The 11999-nt window shown below is 40.8% G+C and overlaps 2 protein-coding genes across 3 annotated transcripts in view; both read right to left on the bottom strand.

Moving 5' to 3' along the window:
• Nucleotides 1-1152, bottom strand: part of nup160 (nucleoporin 160kDa) — an 18007-nt gene extending 16855 nt beyond the window's left edge. The window contains exon 1 of the mRNA XM_015387200.1: nt 1011-1152. Coding sequence (XP_015242686.1) covers nt 1011-1101 — 91 coding nt within the window. The 5' untranslated portion in view covers nt 1102-1152. The remainder of the gene's footprint in view (nt 1-1010) is intronic.
• Nucleotides 1153-3429: 2277 nt separating this feature from the next.
• The window catches only part of frs2 (fibroblast growth factor receptor substrate 2), an 18996-nt gene continuing 10426 nt past the window's right edge, over nt 3430-11999 (bottom strand). Inside the window, exons 2-5 of one of the 2 annotated variants that reach the window (XM_015387223.1) lie at nt 10356-10542; nt 5589-5723; nt 5305-5468; nt 3430-5219 (exon numbers count right to left, since the gene is read on the bottom strand). In XM_015387223.1, the coding sequence (XP_015242709.1) occupies nt 4176-5219; nt 5305-5468; nt 5589-5723; nt 10356-10542 (1530 nt within the window). In that variant the 3' untranslated portion in view covers nt 3430-4175. The remainder of the gene's footprint in view (nt 5220-5304; nt 5469-5588; nt 5724-10355; nt 10543-11999) is intronic. The other variant, XM_015387222.1, reaches the window with a different exon arrangement.

Here is an 11999-nt window from a genome sequence, read left to right as displayed (position 1 = left end):
TTCAAACTGGGCACCATTTCATTCACAACACCTGTCCCATTAACCAGGAATCAGAATCACTTTAATAATCCCAGGGAGAAATGACTTTCGTTACATGACTCCATATGTAATAGAGTGACTATAGGACCAGTTTGATATAACACAATTTCATACAATATATATAATTAGGGCGTCCCCGCTCCATTTCGCAATCAGTTTGGGGGTCCTTGGCCTCGAAAACGTTGAAGACCCCTGATTTAGATGATTAGGTGAATAGCTCGTTTAGAGACCTTTTTCATGATATGCTAATTTTGTGAGATAGGAATTTGGGGTTTTCATGAGCTGTATGCCAAAATCATCTGTATTAAGACAATAAATGTCTTGAAATAGTTCATTTAGTGTGCAATGAATCTAAAATATATGAATGTTCAAGTTTAATCGTTACATTATGGGAAATAATTAACTTTATCAGAATATGCTAATATTTTGAGAAGGACCTGCATATCAGTCCAGGATGAGGAAAAACTGCATTCTTTCAGATGTGTTTTTTATTACCATGTAAACACATCATCCATTAATCAGTGCTAATCTATACAGGAACAGTGTTTAGTTCCAGTTGGGCTTTTAAGCAGCTGGTTTTATGCCTCAAATCCACTGAAACCGCTCATCTTAATTACAGATAAACAAAGCAGAGGGACAAGTATCAGCTCAGGTTTGTTTTGACTTCTGAGCCACTGTGGGTCAGGATGGTTCCGGGTAGACCGAGACCTTTGATCCGAGACTTTAAAAGTCGCGGTTCTAAAGTTTTCTAAAGAGGCTGGTCAGTCAAAGGTAGAGAATATAAGCCATCCTCTATTGGTGCCTTGTTAATAGGGGCTTAGAGGTGATCAGGTTAGATGTCGCTGTCATTCAGAGAGTTAGCTGCGGTGTTAGCTGCTGTGCTAGCTTCCATCTGACAGTCCGGCTGTTTTAATGTAGCATTGAGACCCATAAACCGGTACCGTGTGGCTCCGTCACGCCCCGGCTCTTACCCGGACTCACTGTGACCTCTCGGAACCGCCGTTCGGCTTCCCGCCCGAACCCGCAGATCTCCACGAGACTGCGCTCCAAAACAGCCGCCATCTTCTCCTCTTGATCACGTGTCAGGCGCGTAGTGCGCGCGCCGCTCTTTCAAACGCGGCTCTCTTCTTCTTCTTCTTCTATTATTCATTGGCGACTTGTAACCAGATGGAGAATTAGCGCCACCTGCTGTATCTTAATTTAAAAAGAAAATACCAAAGCCTGATTTTTTTTTTAATGCAGTTTGTTGTAGAAAAATGAGATGCGTGGTGTTTATTCTTCAAATTTCGGTCTTTGATTTTAGTATTATTTGCTCACAAATAGAAAATGTTGCACAATGTCCAACTGGCTGCAAGTCTCACAATTTCCATCTGCCTTTTTACACATAGGTTCAAGTTCCAGCTGAATGTGCCTCCTGTGACTGTCCTGCTGAAACATGAGAACAATATTTTTTATTGACCATATCTGTTTAATTCTGAAGGGATATGAGACAATGGCTGTCTCTGAAAATGACAAATATTCCAGTTTTCAATAAACCATACAGTGTTCTATGTTGTTGGTCTTGATAATCAAACATCTGATGTGGTTAATATCGTTGTCTTGTTAGCTAATTATAACATACACTGCTGTAATAATTAAAATAAAATAATTGAATTTATTGATCTCACATTGGAGAAATTAACCTCTGCTTTTTAACTCATCCCCTTGGGGAGAAGTGGGCTGCCACTGTGCGGCACCCAGGGAGCAGTGTGGGGTTAAAGGTCTTGCTCAGAGACCCAGAGTGGCAGCCTGTGGAGTGGGTATATATATATATATATACACACACATACATATATACACACACATATATATATATATACACACACACATACATATATATATATATATATATATATATATACACACACACATACTCACAGGCGTGTCTAAATACGTTATATTTTCATTCCTTGCTCCAATCCTTTTAAAGTTTACCTTACTACTTTTCTTGCCACTTTAATTTTGTTATTGTGTTCAATTATTTGTTTCATTTCAGTTTTTTGTACCTCTGCAAGCTTTTTAATAAATGCTTTATTTACAATAAAATAAAAAATTCTTAATTTACAGAGAGACGCAGCAAATTAACATTTTAAGGTAACATAAAATCAACAGATCTATTCTAGTATCTTTGCAACCTTAGGTGGAATTTTGTTCTTTTAATGCTATATGTGGTGGTACCCACAGAAATATAACAAAAACACCAATCATTTGAATTTGGAACAATACCTGCTGCATTTCAAAGAGAATATCTAATCTATTATTTGATGCAGTTTTATTTTGTCTTGGCTAATGATGAACAGTCTGAACATATAATTCCCTTCAATGGTCTTACTTTCTTTATACAATGCATTACTACCTCCATGAAACTGAATCCGGTTCCTTTATTTTATTTTTTTTCTAAACTGCCCAGTCTGCTTTAAAAAAAAAAGCCAAATAATCGTCTACTTATCACCTTTATCAATGATAGATTCCCATGTTTTGTCCCTATTTTAAGCATGCGTATCTTCTTCATTTTACACTTCATATATTCAGTGAATAAATAAATAAATGCCTGCCCTTATATGATGTGCCTCAGTAACATCGCCAAATCTGAACTACCTATTCCTTAATCCTTTGTTAGAAGTCACCCATATAAATAAAACTTTTTGCACCAAGTTTTCATCATGCACTTCTACCCCTAAGGGGCCAAACCTGCTCAAGAATGTAACAAAATTAAAACTGTAAAATCTGCCTGCAAAACAATCATGCCTCACAACAAACAACTACAATATAGCACACTCAGGGTTGCAGTGAATGGTATCACACAGATCTAGTGTGTTGGCTTTGAAGAAACAACTAAGAATCAAAAGTGAGAAACCGAAGTATGGAAGTCCAAAAAATGGATTGGTAAAAATAAACACATTTTCAAAAATGGAAGAAAAAAAAAAAAAACAAAAAAACCCAATCCTAGTCTCCTCAGCACATAGACTGCCTAGACCCTTCCTGTAAAGAGCATCTGTAATTGCTGTAGTCCAGTTAACTGTTAGGGTGAACACCCAAGTACTTCTGCATCTTATGAGTCAGCTTCCTGGATAGTGGTGTGGATGGTCTGCACCTGTAGAAATCCCAAACTTTCTTGGTTTTCCCTGCGCCTGAGAGGTGTGGTATTCGGAGTTTTACCTTTGCACTTTCAGGAAAAAAAAAATGGCACTAATGCTGCCAGACTTGACGGATATATAGTGATATTTCTTCCATTTTAATAATTAAATAATAATTACGGAATACTTACCCATAAAGGCCAGTACAATTCAAAATGTCCTAATTTTCAGAAAAAAATGACCAGTTATTTCCATTTCAGCGGAAAGAGCCTCTGTGCAAAACAAGGAACGAAATAGCTGCATGTTTGAAACAGAGATAAAGTGGCACCATCTGGTGGACAAAGCAAACCTTTTTATATTTTCAAAGGTAGGTAGCGCTGTAAAATCAATGATCTCTGGATTGTTTACAGTTGAGTCATAAACTAACTTCAACATAACATAAATAATGGTCTGTAGCTTAAAACTGTTGAAATTCTGCAGGGATAAGTTTTCCTTAAGGTTACAAAGGACTCAGAATACACAAAAAACAACATTCATTCCAAATTTAGTCACCCATTACTCTACAAAGATTTAGATCAATAAACCAAAACATGCAGCTGATGAAGATTCCGTGTGTGATGCTGTACGAGAGCGTTGATGATACAGACACAGCGGGGAAAACAATGATGTATGATCTGGGTGAGAGAGAATGAAGATGTATAGTGAGGATGTGTGAGGATGATGATGCTGATGTTGCTGATAGAAGAGGCGAGGCGCTTGTCAGCGAGTACAAATAAAAGCAGACATTTATTGTGTCAGATCTACTGTACATGTGTCATCTTACAGCAGCACAGTGACTCGTACAAAAGGATAACTGGAATGTTTGTTCAGTAATACTGACGTGTACCATATAAAGAAAGCAGTCTGTTACATCATCATCATCAGAGGTAATACATCTGCTATAGTACCAGTCCACCTCAGCAGGTGGACAGCTCCTGGTTCAATGGAGTCCATGCACGGCTCCCTGCCGGCCAAACAAAGTCACGCGGCGCTCTTAGTTGGAAGCTCCGTGCTGTTGTGTCTCGTCTTGCGAGACGTGCCGTCGTCTCGCGGTCGTGCTTTCTGCAGGCTCGACATGGCGGCCGTGCGCTCAATATCTATGAGGGCGTACATCTCATTGCGCCGTGTGGGCGTCGTAGGAGGCAGCGGGGAGGTGGGGGTGCGGGGCGTGTGGGGGTTACTGCTGTCCGAGGTGCCTTTGTTTCCGCCGCCGCTGTCCATCTCCACTTCAATGTAGTTCAGAGTTTTGGGCTGCTCCATGTGGCCCGGCAGCGGCGGCCGGCGAAAGTCAAAGTTAAAAATGGTGGGTCCGTCGGTGCGTCGGCGGGCCGTGTCGGGGCGGTGCGCGCTGAGCGGCGCCGTTACGTTCTCTGTGTTGACATAGTTGTGCGAGGGCTCAAGGACAGCCGACAATGGATGGGACAAGGAGTGCTGCAGCAGGCTGTGGGTGTTGTGGTGGTTGAATCCGTTGAGCGATGGCGTCTTCAGACCGCCATCTGGGCTCTCCTCCTCCTCCGCGCTCGGTTTCCGGGCCTCCCAGACCGGGGGCAGCACTGGCAAGTTTTCATAGTCCAGGAGGGCGGTGCGCCGCTGCGCTGAATTGTTGACATTCTGCAAGTCGGGTGTCAGAGGAGGGGGGCGGTGACGGCGCGGAGCCGTGGATGGGTTGGAGGCAGAGCCATTGGAGTGCGGGCTCGGCGGCTCAGCCGGGGCGGGGGCTGGGATGGGGCCGTTAGTCTCTTGGAGCTCAGTGGCTTCCTGCAGCTCCTGTTGTCTTTTCTTTTCCATCTGTTGCTTCTGAACAGGGGTGGGGCCCAGCACAAAGCGCACCCCCTGAGGCTCCAGCAGCACCTGGGGCTCCGGCTGGGGGACAGGTGCCACTGGTTCCACGCGGGCCCTGGGAGGAGGAGGGGGTGTAGGAGGGCACTGAGACTGCGGAGAGGTGGGGCTCTCCAGGGGGGTGATGACGGTGAGCGGGCTGGGCTGGTCCTCCAGGAGTCCTGTGGTGTTCACATAGGTGTGCACCTGCAACACAGAACCCAGCATCATCAGCGTACGCCTTGACTTCACACCACAAAAACACAAGTTGCACACATCACAACAGTCATACCGCTTCATCAGCCACAAGCAGCGGGTGAGTGGACTCCTCTCCCACGGACGGCAACCGTGTGCTGGCCACAGACGGATGACGGGTGGAAGGGTGAGACGGTGTCTCACCCACGGAGGGCAGCCGACTCACCCCGTTGGGTACCGTCGGTACAGAGTAACCCAGAGCTACAGAGACAGAAACGCACAGAGCAACATGTGACGTCTGACATGCAGAAGTTAGAAATTCCTGATTAACATTCTGAAGAGCCCATAATGGGAGAAAAAGTATTCAGTGTATGTATGCACCTGCAGGAGTGAGCGCCCCCTGCTGGTTAGGGTCAAGAACGGCCTCTTCAACCACAGAGATGCTGTGATTGTGCATCACCTCCTGCAGCATATTGAAGATCTCTTCAGCTCGTGGGCATTTGAAGGCAAAAATACCTGCAAGAGCAGACAGAAAAATGAAAATTAGCTGCACAGGTCTAAGAAACGGATCACAGTTTCACGAACACAGGTTTAAGTTTAACTGGAAGAGGCAAGGTTGAGAGCATAGGAGAAGGAGCTTTTTGATGAGTAGTCCGGTTAACTGGACATCATAGGGACATGTAACAAGTATTCAAGTACAAATGCCCACTCCTTCCCTCCCCAAGACTGGACAGAATCTGATCTGCCCCTTAAAAGGAAGCAGGAAACCCCAGCGATCCTTTTTGTTATTCTATCGTCACTATTTAAACTCCAACAAACAGCACTGCCTTCTACGAGATGCAGAAACCTTTTAGCCCAATCCTCTGACTGGTCAGACAAAACAACCTAAGGATCTGCAGGACAACTGTGAGACAATAAGACAACCAACAGATGATGTCATGAGTATCTGAACACCTAAGAGACAAGGAGGAGGGAAAAGCGGGGAAACACACAGGAGACACGGCACAAACACAGTTATTGATCCCCTGTGTATTCACAGCACAATCAATACTGATCAGCCAATCACCTCCACTCTGTCTGAGACTTACCGACCCCTCCTAACCCTGAGCAGCCCGCGGTCCTGAGAGCGTGCACGGGGAGAGACACAGTGCAACTTTAACCTCAACATTTTCCATTAAAGCATTCCAGACTTTCCCAGTTTTCGCCATCAGCTCCACCCTCATTTAGGACAGGTAGAAAAATCCATTAAAGGATGATTAGTGACAAAATGTTCAACTCGAAATGAGGGATTAACCTTTCACAGTGGTGTAATTTTAATGTTTAGATGATTGATAAACCTTGAGTTCCCTGAGTACATGGCAGCTTTAAAAAGGACCAGGTTAGTTTTGTTATTCCTGTCTGACTTATAGTTTGGCTCTCTGGTCTTTAGAAATGTACATGCTTTGCTCTGTCATCAGACAGAAATAGACTTGATCCCAATCTCAAATGGACAATGAAGGAGGGCTCTCCTTTAAGTTCTAAAGGGCTGGTTATCGTCCCGCAGCAGTGTGTCGCAGTGAGCTTGTTGCAGATATTTTTGATTTATGCCAAATACTGAAGCGTGGTCTGCACTGTTATTCCACGCGAGAGGGACAATCACGAACTAGCTGTGGGTCTAGATATGGCCGAGGCGGTGAAGAAGTGGGGGCAAGTTTGTGAGACAATGGAGGGACATGAGGACGAAAAAGATTTGGGATCCAGGTAGAAAAAAGGTCCCAGCATTCTCGCGCACCTCGCTCTTCTAGCTGATCCATATTCAAAAGTCTTTTCCACAATGGCGGCCACACAATCAAAACAAGCCGGTAAGATACCAAACAGAAAATACGGATAGTATAGAGCGGATGTAGATTTGACTAATCAGGGTCCTGTCTGCGGTCACCTACAATTTTGGAGAGGTGCAGCAGAGTGTGTGTAGAAGGGGCAGGGGCACATTTGCGTTCACTGCGACACACGCGCAGACGCACTGGTTTCTGAGTATGAATCAGCCTTTAAGCCACGGAGCAAGAGAGAATTACAGTGTGGATGAAGGGCTGGGTGAATGCAAGGTGAAATGCAATTAGTTTTAGTTACAGCTGAAAAAAAAAGTTATGTTGAACTCATTGACTTGTGGATAAGACTAAATTCTGGCTAGTTTTAAATATGCAGAGATCCAAAATTTTATATCCTTGACTGCAGGCACAGATTGTTATAATGCAATAAATTTTTTTCTCTGCACAAATTCATAGGGAACCAAAATGTCTTGTCGGGGTCTTTTTACATGTGTATTGTTGCTTGTTTTGTTGAAGGGTGCAGTGTCTATAATTTGTAGACTCCCACCAAAATGAATAAAGATTAACATGTTAAACAATTAATCAAAAACAAGCTGCATTAATTAAAATATACTCAGTTATATATCATTTAATAAAAACAAATGTATCAGTTGATGCTTTTTTAAAATATAAATAAGTAGACACCTCAAATGTTAAGCATCACCTTCTGCAGACAGATTTTAGTGTTGGACGAAAACATCAGATGGGATAGTGGAAACAATTTAAAGATTATTACAGTCATAATAAGCGAGGATGATTATTTTGTGGAGCAGCAAACATTACCGGATATTGATGTGAAAGGACAGAACACACCGAATCCAATTTTGCGTCTGATCCAACGAGGTCGTGGTGTTTAGCGCTCATTGAAAGTCAATGGGGATGAGCACACCTGACACGATTTTATGCAAGGGGCTTGCATAAATCTGACTGAGAAAGCGCAGGTCTATTTTAGTTGGACTACGCAGCAGTTTAGCAGCAATTTCATGGGACTGACAGAAAGAGAGACGTGGTAACGTGGTAACTAAAGCTGATCCGCTTTGGGGGAAAATACAAAATAAAATCTGTTAATCGCACAGGGAAAGAGTCAGTTTAGGTGTCGCACAAGCAGGACAGACTCGTGCAAAATTATCAATGAAACATTATAGAATACTTTACCCATGATAGGAATTCAAGAGGACAGAAAACGGATAAAGTAGTGATCCTCTTACAGCGTTGCAAAAACGATGAGGGACAGAAAGCTCAGTTTATCAATCTCCTCAGAAAAAACAAAACAAAAACAAACTTCCGGAGGAGAAAGAAACAGATTTAGTAAAATATTGATCCTCTTTCAGCCTCACAAAAAAACAAAATAGCAAGGGGTAGACAGAGCAGGTCATCATTCTCCATTCTTAATGAAAAAAAGAAAGAAAAACTGTGTTTTTCTTTTCTTTAGACATAGATCTCATTATGTTTTTAATATAAACATATTAACATTCTACATGCTGCACAGACCTGTTTTATAAAATTTTTATAACCTTTCATAATCAGTCCAAGTCAAATGTGGAAAATGGTTTATCATTGTGTACAGCAAAGAGGCAGAAGTGAAAGAAATCTGCTCAGCCTGGCTAGTGGGAGCCTCTCTATACCGAGTCAGTCTGACATGGAAGAAAATCGGATCGGAGATTAAAAAGTCGTACACAACCGGTGTGTTCAGGCCATAAAGGTTATGAGAAAAGAAATACCAACATATGTTTTTCTATTTGCTTTAGACAAATAGTAAACCTAAAAATTTTTAAAACACCCATTTTTTATTTAAAACTCAAATGATTTTAAAAACCATCACCTTCCAATATTTTAATTCATAGGATCCAGTTCGAAATAAAAAGGTCCATGGTCTTCTTTACTGTAATTGCTATGATTTAACAGCAGGGGGAGCTGTCTCAGAGTGCGCTCTCTTAAGGCAGCTGCAAGTCCATGATTTGGGACAACAGCAACCTTTATAGAGTTCCTATCATTACTACAGGAGATCCTCCTGTTTGTGTTTGTCCACTGCTAAGTCTAAATTTGTTTCAGGATTAGGAATGCAAGTTATTGATTGGGTTAAAAGTTCATTGATATTTGAACTACAGATGACTAATTGATAAGCAGCCCTTTTTTTCTCTTGTATCAACAGGATCTATTTATAACATGACTCACTATTTCGTACAATTCTTTGAATTTAGAGCAGTACATCATTAGATTTTCACAATTTATTGTCTAGGTTATATTAAAAACTGAATAAAAAAAATCATGCATTATTACGCTTATACATATTTACAAAATATCACAAAACTGGAACCTAATAGGTTACTTTGTAAAAGAAAGATTAACAAAATAAAATTTATGATAACCTTAAATCCATCTTAAACAGAAATGTAAAACTCATTTAAAGACAGTTTATGTCGCTCTGACTTTGATCTCAGACAACTTGCCACTTCGTGTCAGTAAAGAGGACACCAACGCCTGGCTCACACTGACTATGGTGCTGCTGCAGTGTAGCCATGCAGCAAAAAGTCACTCACACTTAACGCTGCAGCCATTCCAGTTCAATTACAGCTGCAGTAAAGAGGTACACATGAATTCACGCTCCTTAGGGCAAAATGCGTCGACCATGTGCAAGATTATCTACTTTCTTCCCCCAATAACCTTTGTCTCTGGATACGTCTCTGTTGTCATCTTGCTTTCACTAGCTAAGTGAAGTTGACTAGTGGAAGTTGATGGCTTTTGGTCACAAAGCTTTTTAAGTTATGGCTGCACAGGATTTTAACTATTCTTCAGAAAATAAAAACACCTGGTGATTATATTGATAAAAACGAAAAAACTGAAGATTTCGCTCATAACATATCCGTTAACATTCTGTATAGCAAGTACCTATCTAATCACATTCACTTGTGTTTTTGCTATCAATATGAACAATTAACTTTCAGTGACATTTTATATATTTCATGAATCACTGATGGACAAATTTTACATAGACAGACTGCTTTGTCTGGAAACAACAGATGATAATTAGCCCTTTGCTAATTCTGGCACATTTACACAATGGGTCTGGTCCCTACTAAATAAATAAATCCCTTATAGATGACAAGACTTCAACAATGATAGAAGGTCTGAAAATGGATATTATATGGTTATTCAGATTGGAGAAAAAATCAGAACATATAATATATAATCACTTCTAAGTAGATATATATAAATAGACATTTTTGGAATTCCAAAGTTTGAAGAGACCCCTGAACACCTGCAATCGTCTGTGCGTCAGGCTCACAGATACAACACATACCTTGGCCAGTCTGGCAGCGACGGCCGCTCTCAAAGGAGAAAAGGTTGGAGTCATAGCCATAGCGACGCAGGCAGAGGTAGGGCCACCTGACGTCGTCGCGGCGATGGGTGTGGAGGACGAGCTCTGATTCGGTCAGCTCCATCACGCCTGAGCCCAGCTCATTCCCATCGTCGTCCACATTGATCACCTGACAGCACAAAAAGCAGGATAAATGCTGCTGCAGAGCTCAAAGATCCAGTGATTTCACAGAAACTGACAGCATATGGATTAATTGGTCATGTTTACTCGTTGGGAATAAAAGTGGAACTGGAAGAGCTGGTGAAACTGAGAGACAAGTTTAAGACTTAGCTGCCAAAACTCTTTAAACTGACTAAACTTTCAAATCGAAGGACTTAAAAGTTCCCATCATCAAGGTCCTCCTTTCTTATCAAAATGTCAGACTTTGGCCTACACATTCTATTCATGCATCAGATGTTATCTGTATGGTCCTGATGGTGAGGGGATACAACTAAAGTGAAACTCTGTTGATCAACAGAACTCTAACTGTAGCTTAAGCAGTTGAATGTTGGCGGAAAGATTTTTATCTTATATGCAAAATGTTTATATATTTCTTTTTACAATTTTGATATAATTGCTGCTCTAAGTGGATTGCTTTGTCAGCTAAAAACATGTTTTACAGTCACTACAATCCAGTCAATGATTAATTGATTAATTAGTTGCCAATTATTGAAATAATTGATTAATCTGATTCATTGTTTCAGCCCTAGAGGTGTCCCATTCAAAAATTGATAAATTAGAGTTGCTGAGATTTTAATCATGACGCAGATCATCGTAATGCGAATTATAAAGTAATGTGTATCAGAGATTCCTTTTAGGATGTTCATGAGATAACTGGGACTGAAACAAGTAATCCAATGAATTGCTTGTCAAAATAAGTGTCAACTGATTCAAAAACTGATTAAATCGGTGGAGTATACCGATGCTAACAAGTGGCCTTAGCTGAAAGAGGAACATACTCGGAGCAGGAATTATGCAGAAATATATATATAAAAAAAAAATTGAAATACCTTTTAGTCCATGCATATGCTCTATTCTGAACTCCTCATTAGGCATAGTTTTAGCTTCATGGACCGTTTGGTATCAAAATATTGTTTTTTATCGAAAGATTGATTGAACAAGAAAATATTTGTTAGTTGAAAACCTATACAAACTATAACCAGAAGGGGATCTTTAACACTTCAATTACAATGTCATGTATTGCCTTCATAACTCGGCTTCATTTACTTTCCCAACAGGAACTTCAACTTTAACCTTTTCAAAAGTTTATTTCTCACCATCATAAGATTTAATCAATAAAGGCAAGGGCTGCAAAAAACAATCATTTTGCAAATCGATTAATCTGTCAATTATTTTTTTTGATGAATTGATTAATAATCAAATAGCAAAAAGTTCCTTACAGAAGATTTTTTTACAGATTTAAACCAAGTGAAACTAAAACTTATCTACTTGAGAAGTTAGGATAGGGCATATTGACAGATGAAAATGTTTTAAAATTCTTTTTTAAATTCTGCTGTTGTCGGTGGGTTTCTCTGTCAGCTAAAGGTAGGTTTTAGAGTCTCTATACTCCAGTTAACGATTAATAGA

Source organism: Cyprinodon variegatus, unplaced genomic scaffold, assembly GCF_000732505.1.
Source record: "Cyprinodon variegatus isolate N-32 unplaced genomic scaffold, C_variegatus-1.0 Scaffold388, whole genome shotgun sequence".
NCBI lineage: Eukaryota > Metazoa > Chordata > Actinopteri > Cyprinodontiformes > Cyprinodontidae > Cyprinodon > Cyprinodon variegatus.
This window is presented reverse-complemented; position numbering and strand designations above follow the sequence as displayed.